The sequence below is a fragment of the Parasteatoda tepidariorum genome, chromosome 8 (assembly GCF_043381705.1).
Source record: "Parasteatoda tepidariorum isolate YZ-2023 chromosome 8, CAS_Ptep_4.0, whole genome shotgun sequence".
In the NCBI taxonomy this organism is placed as follows: domain Eukaryota; kingdom Metazoa; phylum Arthropoda; class Arachnida; order Araneae; family Theridiidae; genus Parasteatoda; species Parasteatoda tepidariorum.
In genome coordinates, this window is record NC_092211.1 from 36,770,738 (window position 1) to 36,787,134 (window position 16,397).

Below are 16,397 nucleotides of genomic sequence, written 5' to 3' on the forward strand. Positions count from 1 at the left end.
AAAAAAAAAAAAAAAAAAAAAAAAAAAAAAAAAAAAAAAAAAAAAAAGGTTTGGGCGGTAATAATTTGGGAATTTAAAAATATTCAAATTATTCGTTATCTTGCTTTCAGATAAGTTTTTCAGAATTATAAAATGCTTTTTTATACAAATAAAGTTAATGTTTGATTTGCGTTAAGTAAAAATGGATTGTTATACCTAAATTAAGAATACTAAAACATTTTTCGACAAATATTGTATTTCAAATATTTTGATATTCAAGAAGTACAGATGCAAAATTTTAATATTTTATTTTTCAAGTGCCATGTATGGCAAATATCAATCACCGACACTGCACTAAACTTTAGACATAATAGCATAATAATAATAATACAATTAAATTTGGAAAAAACATTTTTATTAAATATTTAAATTACGTAAACAATGATATTTTTAAAAAATATTTCCAAAACTTTATCTTTAGTTTCTGAATTTCAGAAGTTCTGGTTTTTAAGAGCTTCAATTTTATAGATAACAAATTATTGTTTGTTTAAAAGGCTAATTTTGATATACAATATTAAGTTTAAAATCAAAACGCGTAAACATGTCAACCAATTGCTTTTTTATTAAGAGTTTTTTCGGCTATATTATAATACTTGATTTAAATTTACGGTGATTTACTATGCATTAAAACATGATTTAGTCTAAGAGAATTTATGGTGGAAACAGAATTTTAAAATTAAATAACACATTTCCAACTTTTTAAACATAACAATTTGTCTGTTATAATTTCAACTGGTTTCGTTATTTTCATCGAAGCCTGGTTCCTCTTTAAGTAATTCAACTTCCAATATGGTGCATCCTTCTTTGTATTGTTGTGATCTGCTAAATGCAAACTCGTAAAACCATCCAAGACGAAGATCACACGATTTGCAAAATACATCCCTCACTTTATGCTTTCCTGTTACCATATTGCGATTAGCCACTACGGAGTGATAGACGTTAACAACTTTTCGAAACAACCAAGCGGGTCCAAGATGGCTTGTAAATTTCTTATTAATCAGTTGTTGATGGTTAGTTAAGAAGGCTCCACAGTTATAACAAGAGAAAATTGGATTTCCACCTAAATGTTGCAAAAATATAACGCCCATTTCGTTGAGATAGATGGATTTGGTGTCAATAATTCAAAGATTGAAATTAATGTTAATTTTATGATTTTGGAACTCTTTATTACGTGACATAATTAAATAAACCTTTGTAGATATTGATTTTTTATGCTTATTTATCTTGTTTAAATTTGCTTTTGACAAAAATGAAATACATGTGCGATAAAATTTCCAATGCCAGATATTTTTGTGTGCTAACTTGATTGGTTTTACAGATGTCCAAGCCACGGGCTGAGTTATATGACTGAGAGGAATAAATGAATCAGTTGTAATAATTTTGTGGCTCATAATGGCAAGTAGTTGTTTGCACTATTCCTATTGGACGATAAGTATTCCTATCACAATTACGTATTCTTATTGATTGCTATATAACTGATTGATCATTGATAGGTCTACAGGGAACAGATTAGAGAAGTGACGTAGCTTAGACATTTTTATACCAATGTTGAATTAAATCAGTAGTTTAACTGCTGCGTATCAGACTGTCCCAGTTCACTTAAATAATCTGTCACACAAGCAGTGTTGCTCTCCATGTAAAAAAAAAATTGTTAAAGCTGCTAGCTGATCCTGCTCAATACTGTGGGGAGAGAAGTTAATGACTCTGCCAATTTTCATCTATCAAAAGGTACCTCATGACAGAGTCGAGCTAGCGTGTCTTAATACTAGTGAATTAATGTTTAATATTCGTAGTGGTAGTTACGCTACAGTAACTCCCCCCTTGAATTTTATCAAGGATAGAATTCGATGAACGAATACCACAAGTTGCTGTATTTGTGAAGGACCGGGAGAGCTGGATTAAAGTCACCAGGGTTTGAGCTTTAGCCATGAGAACTGTATTAAGTAAATGATTGTGCTTGAGGACTCTCCTGTGTTGCTTTCAGCAGTCGAGTGAGTGCAGGATCCTGTTACGTGTAAATGAGACTGAGAAGCAACAGCGCGAGGAGGATGTTGGCGCAGTCACAAATTACAAGTCAACTGCTCAATGTGGACAATTCATCGATGTAGGCGTTATAATAGCACTTCCGCATTTCATCAATTGTAAAGGAAGGTGTTTACTTATTCTACAGTATGCGATTTTGGATGAATAAATACGAAGTAACTTGACGACACTATAGCATTTAATATTATACAGTCATTTACAAGTTAATATATATTTATGAATAAATATATTATTAATGAGCGAAAATATTTGCAACCATTATTACTTTTTTATTCAAAAGTATAGAATGTCAGGATCATTAGGACTCTTGTTATATCCGGGTGAAGTCAATTTTGTAAAATATTATGTGCTTAAGCGCATCGTATTTTTTGTTAAATCATTTACTTATTATATATTAGTTTATAGATGGCACCGAGAAGAGTTTTGTGGTTGCCATGGTGATAGCTTAGAATGTAAATAGTTTTTGAGAGAATTTAAGATTTTTCTTTTGGAACGGCGATGCTATAATTTTTTTTTTGAGTTAATAAATCTTCCTTTTATTAAGCGTAATAGTAGTTTCCTTAATTATTTGATTCGAAGTCCTTTGAGTTTTCTTTGAGGTCAATTTTGTATTTTGCATCTTTTTACAATTTATTAAATGGAATAACTACTTTAAAATATGAAATATGATTCATCATTTTTAAAAAATATTAATTAGTTTAAATTTGAAACTAAAAAATCATAAGATAATTTAAAACCTAAACTATTAATATAAATAAAATGAACAGTTTATGTGGGTGTGTCTGCGCTGCTCTTATAACTGTAGAACCATTTGTGCTAGCTCCCTAAAATTTGGGACAATGGGCGAAAGGAGCATAATAGGCTCTCGAACCTGAAAATCCTTCAAAGCTTTTTTATGTGTTTGGTTTTGTTTTATTTTCATATATATTGCTATTTTAAATCGCCAAAGATAGTGGAAACCCCCGATTATAAAATATTACCGATGTCTTAAAATTAATGAAAACTGAACTAAAATAATTAAGTTACGTGCAGAAAAGTAAAACTAGAGGAGAAAGGATATTAATTCGTTCAGGAGAAACGAAAAACATCATCAAACTTTTGTGATGCTAAATTCATTTTGATAAGAGGTAATAACTGAAACAAAAATGTAAACTATGCATTAAATAGTAATATTAACAGCGGAAAGGTATTTGTTTAGGGGAGAAGTTAAAAATCTCGCCATACGCTATTGTCTAACAACCAATGCCATGAATACGACCAATGCAATGAACATGACCATGATCATGGTCAGTGCCATTGGTCAATGACAAATGGCCATTGATGCCAATGATGATTAATTAATTTTGGTAATTGGTACAAAATGAAATAATAAGTTATATGCTAAAAAGCAAAATTAATGGAGAAAAGGTACTAATTCTTGGGGAAAGATTAAAAATTATTATATCATTTTTGATGCCAACGATGCTTAAGTAATTTTGGTAAAAGGTACAACCTCCAGACGCGGACACGTTCCTAGATTATGAAAAATCCTTTCCCGTAACGCTCGCGCCTGGTAATTGAAACAAGGCAATAATTATGATTTAAAAGCAAAATTAAAGGAAAAAGGATACTAGTTCTTTTAGGGGAAAGATGAAAAATTGCCATACTACTATTGTTGCCAATGATGCTTGATAAGATTTCGTAATAGGAACTACAAGCATTATGGTAATTGGTGTAATTTCATAACGCACCAAATACACTACTTTTTTTTTCTTGGTACTACAGCCCCGAGCAGGCTAAGGCAATCCCAACAAAGTTTGCTAAATGCTTGTTTCTTTTTTCCAATTAATTATTTTTAAAGTTTTCAAATCATCTTCAAGCCAATCAAGTTATCAAGCCATCTGAGTGTAGGTCTCCACCATTTTCTAATGCCACAATACTGGTTGAAAATACACTAAGACAGATACAAAATATTATATTTGTATACTCGATATCTACAAAAACTGACCGTATTAATACAGCACAGTTATTATATATGTTAGACTATGAATTTCAATGAACAAGGTTCGAGTAAGAGTCAGAGATCACGAGTTCGAAAAACCTCTGAAGGAGGGAGTTCGAACATTTAAAAATAGTTTAAAGACAGAATTTGCATAGTATTAATTTTGAGTGTGTAAGTACCCTCATTATGCAACTGTTATTTTGTATATATATATAACAAATCAAGATTGGATTTGGAGTTTTGTTTCGTTTGATTTTCATGACTGTATGTTATTGAATTCGTTACCTCATGTTATGGAGAGGATTGTTTTTCCTTTATGATGTTTAAGTTAAGTTATGATTTTTCTTGCTTAATAAAATTTATGATTAGTTAAAAGATGACTTTTTCATTATGCTTGCTGGGCATTTTCCACAACGCACTAAACTCTGCCAGCAAGGTTATGGGCCATGCCTGCCCAGCTTAGTTAAGCTTTTGTCGTCTTTAGAAGCAAGTTTATTATAAAGCTACTGGGGCCGTGTAGACAGATTGGAGATGGCCGAAAGTGACAGCAGTTCCATATTGGGATTTACAAAGCTAAACAGTTTCAATTACAGTAGTTGGAAAATAAATATGAAAGTATTACTCATCGATAAAGGCTCTTGGGAATTTGTTGGTGGTACAGAGAAGCCATTACCAACTGATGCAACAGACAGAGACTTACGCTCTTATGAAATGCGAAAAGCTAGAAGTTACTCTACTATATTCCAAGGAATTGATGAGCAGTTTCAACCGCTGATAGCCGACACAGAGGACGGAAAGACAGCGTGGACTATTTTGAAGGAAAACTTTGAACCTACCTCCCGAGCACGGTTAGCCGGACTTATTGATGAATTCTTTGAATTGAAGTTTGATCCAGAGAAGGAGACTATTGGCATTTTCTGCAAGTTAGTAAATGAAAAAAGGAAACAGATTCATGACGCAGGTTTTGAAATGCCAGAAAAGCTCACATGTTTCCAATTAATTAGAAGATTGCCAGCAGATTATGACAACTTAGTTCAAATGCTTTATCGACTAGAAGATAAAGATTTTTCGATTTCTAATGTTGAAAAGGAGCTCCTAATCGAATCTGGAAGGATACAACAAAAGCAGAAAGACAGAGGAGAGGACATAGTCGCCGATGCTTATACTACTTCATCTACTAGAAAGCAAGCCTATCGGAAGTTGAATGGAAATAAAAGCAGTGGTCGCGTCCTGGGCAATGATACAACAACAACAATTATGTGTTCCTACTGCAATAAGAAAGGACATAGTGCGGAAAGATGTTTCCTGAAGAAGAAAACCACGAAACGGAATTCTAAAACTCAAGATTCCAAGGAAACTTTTTACAGTGATTTGACTACGATAAGAGATGCTGAAATTCGCCAAAGGAAAGACAAGCAGTTTGTTGAATTCCTGATTGACACTGCCAGCACAGCTCACTTCTGTACACAAAGAGACTACTTTAGTAACTTCAAGACTTTGAATCCTAGTCAAGTACTTGTTGGAGATAAAAATAGTAAGTCTGATATTTTTGGTATTGGTGATATACATTTTAATGTTAAAGATAGAGATAAATTTGTTCCCATAAAATTAGAAAATGTATATTTTGCACCCAATATGCGTAGAAATTTAATAAGCGGTTCGAATATGGATTTAGCAGGGATTACTGTAAAATGGGGTAACAACAAAATGACTGTATTTGGTAAAAACCATAATTATTTATTTACTGTACCTAGAATTGATAAGTTGTATATACTTAAAGGCTATGTTGAAAAAGTGGTAGTAACTAAAGAATTAGCATTTAGTACAGGTCTAGATAGGGAATTGGTTCATAGACGATTTTGCCACTTAAATATTGGAATGTTAAATCATATGAGTCAAAACAATGTTGTGAATGGTTTAGATAATTTGTGTGGTAAATTTGATACTTGTAATACTTGTAAAATAACTAAATCGACTAGAACTAGTTTTAAAGTAAATCATGGTATAATGACTAAAAGTGTATTAGAGAAAGTACATATGGATGTTTGGGGTAAAAGTCCAGTAAATTCAGTTGGCGGAGCTGAATATTTCGTATCTGTAATAGATGATTTTTCTCGTTATGTTGAAATTTTTACTATAAAACATAAACATGAAGTTTTTAATTGCTTTAAACTGTATTTAGCAAAATATGAAAGACAGTTAAATGTTAAACTTAAATCTGTAAGGTGTGATAACGGCATGGAATTTTGTAATGTAAAATTTCAAGATTTTCTTAATGAATTAGGTATACGTATGGAGAGAACTTCAGTATACACTCCAGAACAAAATGGGGTAGCCGAATCTTATAACAGAGTAGCTGGAGAGGGAATACGCTCAATGTTAGCCGATAGTGGTTTAAAAGGTAGATTTTGGGCAGAAGCACTGCATTGTTTTGTTCACGTAAAGAATCGTAGTGAACACAAACTACTGGAAGGTAAAACACCGTTTGAAATTTTCTATGGTTATAAACCGTCAGTTAAACATTTCAAAGTATTTGGATCTTTAGCGTATGCTCATATCCCTAAAGTTCAGAGAAACAAACTACAACCAAATGCAAAAGTAGGAATTGTAACTGGATATGCAGTCAATACTAAAGGTTATAGAATTTACTTGCCTAAAGATAGGAAAACTATAGAAACTATACACGTAAAAATTGATGAAAGTAAAAACGGAGTTAAAACACTATTTGGTAAACCTAGTAATGAAAACTTTTTATTTATAAATCTGAATTCAGACATCAATTTTGATAATAATGGAAATGAGATAGATAAGGTTCATGCTAAATCTCCAGATTTAAAATTAAAACCTTTAAAAATAACAGAATGGACTAGAGTTGAGAGACCGCGTAATAAAAGTAGCAGAATAGATGTTTACTATTACCCTCCAAGCGATAAAACCAGATTGAGATCAAACAACCAAGCTAAAGAATATTGCGATAAAAACCAAATTGAGTTCATTCAAATCATTCTAAATTTAATTTTAAAGCTTTAAGCAAAACTCAAAATTTAACTTCTTCCCATAGTGACACTGATAGCGAAAGTGAAGATTCGCCATCTAATTCTTTTGTAGATAATCAGATAAGTGATATATTTGAAGGTGAGGTATATAATGTAGAAATACCGAAAAACTTTTCTGAAGCTCAAAAATTACCAGAAAGAAATCATTGGAATAAGGCAATTTGAAAAAGAGTTAAATATTATGAACGAAAGAAAGGTATAGGAAATAGTTGATAAGCCTCCCAATGCTGAAGTAATAGGAAATAGGTGGGTTTATGCAGTAAAAAGAGATGAAAACAATAATGTTAAACAATACAAAGCTAGACTTGTAGCACAAGGTTTTAGACAACAGCATGGTGTAGACTTCCTTGATGTATTTTCACCAGTTGTGAATTTTTCTGTTATTAGATTACTATTTATTATTCTTGTGTCTATGTTATGTTGGAAATATGCACAGCTAGATGTGAAAGCTGCATATTTGTATGGAAATCTTAGTGAGGTAATTTATATGAAGCAACCTCCAGGTTTTGAAATTGAAGGTGAAATGAGTAAAGTATGTTTACTTAAAAAGTCGATATATGGACTTAAACAATCAGGTAGACAATGGAATGCTGAGTTAGATACTATATTAAAATCAATTGGTTTCGAAAAATTCAAATGTTGTAATTGTGTATATAAAATGAATAATATTATTTTATTAGTATACGTTGATGTCATGGTGTTATTTTGTAAGACTAAAACTATTTTAGATGAAACTATTGAAGTGATTAAGAGTAAACTTGATATTCAAAATTTAGGAAAAGTAAAATATTTGTTAGGTGTTAACTTTGAGAACAAAAACGGTAACTTACATTGAAAAATTATGTAAACGATTTAATGAATTACCTAAAACTCATGTTACGTTACCAATTAAAGTAGGTTTTAAATTGCCAAATAAAGTAAATGAAATTGTTGAAAATAAAATAATGAAGAAATTTCCATATCGTACATTGATAGGGTGCTTATCTTTTATAGCAAATCGTAGCAGACCAGATATTTCGTATGCTGTGAACGTTATGTCACAATTCTCGAATTGCTATAATTACCAACATTGGATACTAAAGAACATAAACTTTGTTTATCAAATCTTAATAATTCTTCTTTGATAGCTGATTCAGATGCAAATTGGGGTTGTCATTTAACAAACAGATTTTCTACATCAGGTTATTTGATATGCTTAGCAGGTATTCCTTTTAGTTGGAAATGTAGCAAACAAAAATGTATTGCATTAAGTAGCATGGAATCAGAATTTATAGCATTAACCGATACGGTTAAAGAACTTTTATGGTTTACAAACATATGTAATGAGTTAAACATAATATCAAAAATTGAAAAACCTGTTTTGTATTGTGACAATCAATCTGCAATTTATTATTGTAAAAATAATGTTGAAAATTTAAAGACGAAGCATATTGATATAAGATTTCATTTCGTGAGAAATTTGCTTAATGAGGGAAAATTCGAAATTAAGTATATTAAAAGTAAAAGTAATTTGGCTGATTTTTTGACTAAGGCTTTAACTAAGACTGAATTAAATAAAATTAAAGGAATTTATTTTGAAATGTTCGATGGGGCCGCATGTCAGACTATGGATTTCAATGAACAAGGTTCGAGTAAGAGTCAGAGATCACGAGTTCGAAAAACCTCTGAAAGAGGGAGTTCGAACATTTAAAAATAATTCAAAGACAGAATTTGCATAGTATTAATTTTGAGTGTGTAAGTACCCTCATTATGCAAGTGTTACTTTGTATATATATATAAAAAATCAAGATTGGATTTGGAGTTTTGTTTCGTTTGATTTTCATGACTGTATGTTATTGAATTCGTTACCTCATGTTATGGAGAGGATTGTTTTCCATTATGATGTTTAAGTTAAGTAATGATTTTTCTTGCTTAATAAAATTTATGATTAGTTAAAAGATGACTTTTTCATTATGCTTGCTGGGCATTTTCCACAACGCACTAAACTCTGCCAGCAATATAGATACTAGGAAAATACTGTCTCTATGGCTCTAAAAGGATAAGTACCAGAGAAAATTACTTCACTGATGTTGCCATTCATTGTTGTTCATTTTTGACTATCATGAATTGGCCTCGACCAGCAGCATTATGCCAAATGATAAGGAATACAGTTAATTTTAATTTTGATGGGATGAACTTTTTAAATCATACTTTCCTTATTCTGATAACGTAAAGCTAACTTAAGGGCAGCAAATAATAAAAAATTTCTATTCATTAATTGTTTTCGCTTTTTATCACCCTGTATAATGAACAAGTATTAATCTGGTAAATAAATGAATTAATACTAACCTAAATATTAGTGGTTGACTGCCGTATCACAAATTGAATCTTTATGAAATTATTTATTTAATAATAGTTTATTTTGCCCATTCTAAAAATCATATATTGATTCATGATGTTATTCACTGATTCAATTATTTAATTTAAAAATTCTTGCATTTGTTTAGTTACTAATTCGAGTATTCACTAATTTACCGATTTCCTGATACATTAATTCAATTAATTAAATTTAAAAAAAGATTTCGTCACATGATGAAGGCAATTTGTTCTAATTATAAAGCTAATTTCTCTTCCTTTAAGAAAGTCTCTACCCCATTCATACGCTTTTGAAATATAAATATCTATGAAGGAAGTCTGGATTCATGTTACGCTTTAAAACTGGTCAAGGCTAGGCAGGGCGTATCATAAATGGTAAAAGGAACTTTTAGTGAAAGAAAGTCGCGTTACAAGGATATGTAATGGCGGCCTATAACAGGGAATGTGAGTGCGCATCCATTGCTGGAGCTTTTAATCCCATTACACTAACCCTAATAAGTCGGTGACGCTAAGCGCTAGAAATGAGACGGGCTCGTTTAGTGAAAAATAGGTTACAGTCTAGAACGAGCTCAGCTTCATGATACAATTTCATGATACATGTAAAGTAGTAAACAGTTTCTACTAATTTACGAATATATTATTGCATAATAAAGCAGAGCAAAAGAAAAATAAATTCTTATAACTAACGATTTTCAAAGAGAGTTTCTTATTGGGAATCATACAGACATTAGACAGGAATCTAACAGACATTATACTTACATTTGGGAATCTTACAGAATTAATTATTTTACAAGCAGATATTGGAGCGCTGTAAAAACTTAAATGTTTGCTGCTGTTAACGATTCTTCAACATTTTTCATTCCTCAATTTAAGATTTTTCTCTTCGCTTTTTGTTTTACAACTTGGTGATAAAAAAAGTTTTTAATGACTGATTTCTTTATTTAGTCATCAAAGGTCGAGTAGCAAGACAGCAATTCGACATATATCTCGGGCTCGAGTAAACTTGGGCTCTTATTAATCCCATGGAGACCCGGCTTGGGTGGGGTCGGTTTAAAAGTCTTCGGGCACGAACCGGCTCGAATCTCCAAAAGTCAACCCAAACTGATCTTTATTAGCTATCCCTTAGTCCAATTGATGCATGTAGCAAAGGTTTCCTTCTGTGGGATGTTCTGAAAAATTAATTTCAAACCTGTAGAATCTTCAGTGGATCTCACTATGAAACATTTCGACATTGTTGCAATTAAATACATTAACGAACTCAATTGTGTTTCACATTTAATGCTCCACTGAAGTTCGGTATTCTTAGCGTTTCATACTGTAAACTTCGAGTGTGCGTTATAACATAACAATTATCAAGTTTCAATTGCATTTATCAAGTACGCTAACTCAAGTACTTATACTAACGACATTCAAAAATTGGCTTTCTCACTTTTGTGGTCTTTTAGATCTTCTAACACTAATGCACTATCTGCTCAAACGTCCTTCGAACTCAGTGTTACGAAATCTGAGAATATTTGAAACAAATATTAAATGACGTTGGCTACTATTTTCCATCAATGCACATGTCTGGGGAAGTTTCCGTCCATTTTTGATAGATTGCCATAGGAATTGACTTCCAGGAGTACATCATAACTGAAGTTAGTGTTGACAGTACGGATAAGAATGTTCAATTTGGCTGAGTACGTAATTTGCATAATAATTCCACGCCATGGGAATAGATAGGGGCTTTAAAAAGACCAGTCTAACTTTATAACTCGCATCCGGCCAAACCATGACTGCGCAAGACCCGATATGTGAGTAGAGCAGTTTTCTGGCTGAATTACAACTCACCTTTTCCGAAATATTTCCATTGAGTTGAACGAACCGCATGTTGAAAGAAATCATGATTCTAGCTACAAGAACTATAAGACCTAAGCCGAACTAAGAAAAACACCCCACGCCATGAAGCTTTACTAGGGTGACTGGGTATTTTTGTCCAGATAGTGAACAACATCTCTCAGAAGTTTCTGGAGTTTTAGGGTTGCTACAAAAATATTATAAAATAGATTCAACCTAAATATCATATTTATTTTAAAACTGTTACGTAAGCAATTGCGTTTCAAATTTTGTGCTACGTACCAGTTTGCACCATGGCTATAATAAAATAAAATTTCTTATTACTCCGATATTGATAAATATCCAAAAATATTTTAAATGTTTTGTATTTTTGGCTTGTTTGTTTCTAAAAATGATGAAATAATGAATAAAATTTTAAATTGAATGGAGATTTCCAGCTCCCCTTGCAGAAAGTAACTTCGCAATTTATAATTGAGTTGTAATATTTTCCCTTTAAATGAAATGCCAGTCAAAATATTTCTGAGATATGATTTTAAGTTAAATATGCTGAGATAATAATAGAGTTTATACGAATTCAATAACAACGCATATAAGGTATTTGCGTTTTTGACCGGTCTCTCGTGCATTTAAAGTTTACTCAAAACTCTAACGCCATAAGAGAAAAAAATGTCAATAACAGGATTTTGAGGAAAAAAAGGGAAGATCTACTCTCTATTTGATCGTTGTGAGGATAAAGGATATTTCCTTTGTCATTTCTGTAGTTGTTTTGCTATTTTATTTTGTCTCAGAATCGAAAGAAATTCGACTTATTTTTTATTAAAGAAAATCCGTTGTCATCTTTTTCATACAATAACTAAGTAAACGAATAAAAACGGAGAAATTATTTATATCATTTAAGTTTGTTTGCTTTTAAATCCTTAAGAAAACTTCGAAATGTCTTTTCAAATTTTACAAATAAAAATTTAAACAAAATATTTCATGAAATATTAATTTTAGTTTGTCAGAATGTTTGAAACTTAATAAATATTATTTTTGATTGAATGGAATGCCCATTTACTCGTTTTTGAAAAGAGTAAAAAAATAAATAAACAATAAATTGTGTCAGTCAGCACTATGGATTGAATACTTTAAAGATAATATTGTAGTTAATTATTGGTAGTAATTAATTTCGAAAATAATAATGAATTATTTTACCTTTAATGCAATAGATACATGGAAAAATATCGTAAAATATAATTAGCGAGACATTAGTGCATTGCAAAATATTGTAAGCTTTGATTATCGATACATTGATAAATCGTAAAATATGGTAATATATGAATAGCGATATGATGATACCTTGCAAAATGTATACAAATATACTATCTCTGTATATTCTAAATAACGTGCCTTACGTCATTACGGAGAATATTGAAAGCAATATTATCGTGATATTTTTTTTAAATAATAAATATCAAACACGATATTGTTGAAAGTATTTTAGATGATAACTATCAAATATGTTAATATATTGAACATTATCCTCACTCATGAATATCGAAAATAATATCACAGTGAGAATTGATAAATTTCATTTAGACAACGAAAATATTGACTAATGTAAAAATAATGCGAATTGCTTAAAAATTTTTACGATGCATCGTAAAATATTGAATGTATAAATATCGCGATATTAACTCACAAAATTGCCCGAAATTACTGAAACCTTTATTATTATTATTTAGCATAATTTTGATATCAACTATCGATTTGATATCAATTATTGTGAACATCATCCACAATAATGAATATATAAAACAATATTTTGAAAGTTTATAAAGTTAACTTAGGTAACGAAAAATTTGAAAATAATTTAAAATGTCTGAAATAAAATTAAAGTAAAACAACCACTTGACCATTCTCTGTTTTACTGTAAAATGGTCGTTAATAGAGGTTGGTCTTTCTTAGGGGTTACCTCCTCTGAATTCAAAATGTTATCAAAGGTACATGATTTTTTGCAAACGATTTTAATTTTAGTCAGTGCCATTTTCTCGGTGTGGAAATGCCACTAATGTTAGCGTTATGAAAACTGGATCGATGAATAAAATTTAGCGTCAGTAAAAACAACCCCTACTGATATAATTAAAACAAATTTACCAATTATGAATGATAGAACTAATTTAAGTAAATAATAATTTTTTTTAAGTTTGAATTTAATTTTATATCATAAAAATTAGTTAGCTTTATAAAAATGAGAAGGGGTTTGCTTGAGATGCTTAGTTTTTCAAGAATATTATTTTTCTCGAATTGAACTTTGAACTTTAAAAATAAATCATTGATAGCATTGTCTTTAGTGCACTCTGACTGTAACTAGGAGGTTTTAGTAACCTTAAGGCTGTAGAATTCTTTCCAAGATCGCCAAAAAGAGCTCTCTAACTGAAAATCTCACACAAATGTTTTGAATACATTTTAATCTACTAATTTGTTTTGTTAAAATTTCTTGTTTGATATGTTTTCGTGTCTTCTTATTTATCCTTTTCCGCATTTGGTACAGAGGTTTTCCCGATTGCTGGAAGAGGTTTTGATGGTCTCCCCTAAAGGTTTTCTTTAACACGAAGTCTTTGGAAAAAATTCATAGCCGCCCAAAAGTGGTTGTAATTTGAAGTGATCACTTCTCAGATGTGGTCTTTCCAGGAGGTTTCACAGTATTACGAAACATATATATATATATATATATATATATACCAGATAGAAGATTATTTTCTGAAGTTAATGGGCAATAATTCGTAGATAAAGTACGTATTAAGATAGTTCCAAAATTTTCCCACCATCAGAGTGGCGATATCCTTTTAGCGAATCAAAATCTCCAAATGTTATCAATTGAATGACGTTTCATGAAGATAAGAAGATCCTTGCAACCACTCTCTTTCAGAATCTCACTTTAAAAGCTCAGGACAGACAAAAATCCGAGTCTTATTCATATTTCCATGGCTAGATAAATCTGGGCCAACTCCAAACAATCCCTGCAATGGGGAAACATCCTTGGAACTAGCCAACGAACACTGTTTTCAATACTCAATATCACGTAATAAAATGCCTTATTATCTGAAGCCGCCTAAGTCTCTTAAATTATCCAGCCTTTAAAGGCATAACATTACACATATATATAAACACATAAATACATATACAAACAAATGCTCTATTTCGAAAATGAAGGAATATGAACCACGATGGCTCAAGGGATAGAGCGTTCGCACCCCAAAGAGGCGGCAAAGGTTTGGCTCCGAGCTGTGCTTCTGCTTCCTGCTTCCGACTCTCTGCTCCGACAAAAAATTCTGCTTCCGACTCTGATNATAAAAGCACGAAATTGCCTTAGATTAATGCAAACTTTATTATTCTTGATAACTTAAATAATTGATTATAAAATGAGAAATATAGAGAAATCTTGTTTTTCTTTTAAGTAACTTACTAAATTTATCTCCATTTTTTTCGATTCATTTTTTTATATTTCTTTGCTATATTAAATGATGTTCTTTTGAACATTGTATTATCTTTCCAATGCGAATACAGAGTATTCTGCAAGGCAATAACATAAAACTATGCACTTATTATTTCTTATTAAATGAGATTCTTTCTCAGCGATAAAATGTTGTTCGAAATTTCAATTCACATTCAATTTCTACTCTCAATGAATAAAGCAATATTCGTACAATATTTCTCACTCCCTTATCTGCAATATCCGGCAAATAAATACTCGATATGCTTCATGCTCATATTAATAAAACTTTATTCGCCATAAAATTGACATTATTATCCCTACGATCGAATAAGTTTCATCCATAAATTTGCATTATTACTTTACTTCGGAAAACTCTTATTTTTCTCATAGAATAATATTACCTGTTATCTTAATGAAAAAACATAAACAATTGACAGGAAATATTCGGCGAGAGAGCAGTAAGTACTGAGATTATTTTTTTTCGTATTTGGAGTTCAATGTAATGTAGGGAAATTTTACTTTGAATTTTTAACTAATTGAATTTTTTTTCTACCGAAAATTGCGTTATTGTCTTATTAATTTTTTAAACTTAAAAGCAGCTACAATTGTCTTACATTAGCATTTCGGAATTTTTGTATAGTTGTAGCTGTAAGTAATGAAATCAATAATAATAGAGGTGAGTTTTCTTATTCAAAAGTGAGTGTAGAGGTATTAACTCAAGATCGTTAATTGGTTAGTAATGTAAAAAATACACTTGTTGTGAGAGTTTCATGTGTGGTTAAACCAACCTGAAACCACTACAGACTCTTATATAGTCTATAAGAATAATAAATGTTTTAAATCAGATAATAGTTTAGATAATTGTAAAACTATCTCGGATGTTTTTAAATTATTCCTACATTAAATTCGTTCTTCGTCTGCTAAGTTCAGGAACTGAGAATGATGGGCTTCAATCGCTGTGACAAGGCATGCATTGGAAATAATCGTTGTTATTTTTGCATGTCTTTTTTGCTGTGAAATTAGAGAAATTTCGCAACTTTACGTTAGATTCCGTTCTCTCCCGTTAGAAAAGTAATTGCGCATGCGCCCGTGAAATAATATCAAACTTACGTAAGTTGAAATAAGATATTTTGCAAAAATCCGCAAGTTAAAAATGCTAACGCAGTGGGATATCATTTTAACTTTGACTACAAAATCAAAACACATATTTACAATGGTCGTAGATTATCTCTGTGAAGCTGTGGCAAAAATACAATTAAACTTCTACTGATTATTTAACTTCTTTCAACTAAATTATGTAATGAAAAAAAATATATAATTTATAATTTTAAAATAGCGAAAATATATCTAGTTCTTTATAGGGCAATTAGACAACCATAATGTAAAACAAAAATCTATAAAATTATTTTTCATTGAATGAACCAACTGTTGCAAGATCGCACGATTCATTTCTAAATTTCATCAATACATTTCTTTAAATTGGCATTCATTCCATGCCCATGTATTTAGTTCGAAGGATAGGCTTAAACAGAGAACAACATTTAGCAGCTATAAACAGCGTACTTGTGGATACTCGTGTTTTTTTGTATTTGTTTATTATGCTATATAT

General features: G+C 30.9%; 1 protein-coding gene across 1 annotated transcript; it reads left to right on the forward strand.

The window, feature by feature from the left end:
• The first annotated feature begins 4,594 nt into the window (after positions 1 to 4,594).
• LOC110282258 (uncharacterized) lies at positions 4,595 to 7,093 on the forward strand. Its single transcript, XM_071183875.1, has one exon. It carries the CDS (start codon positions 4,595 to 4,597, stop codon positions 7,091 to 7,093), a length of 2,499 nt encoding a protein of 832 aa, XP_071039976.1.
• Positions 7,094 to 16,397: the final 9,304 nt, after the last annotated feature.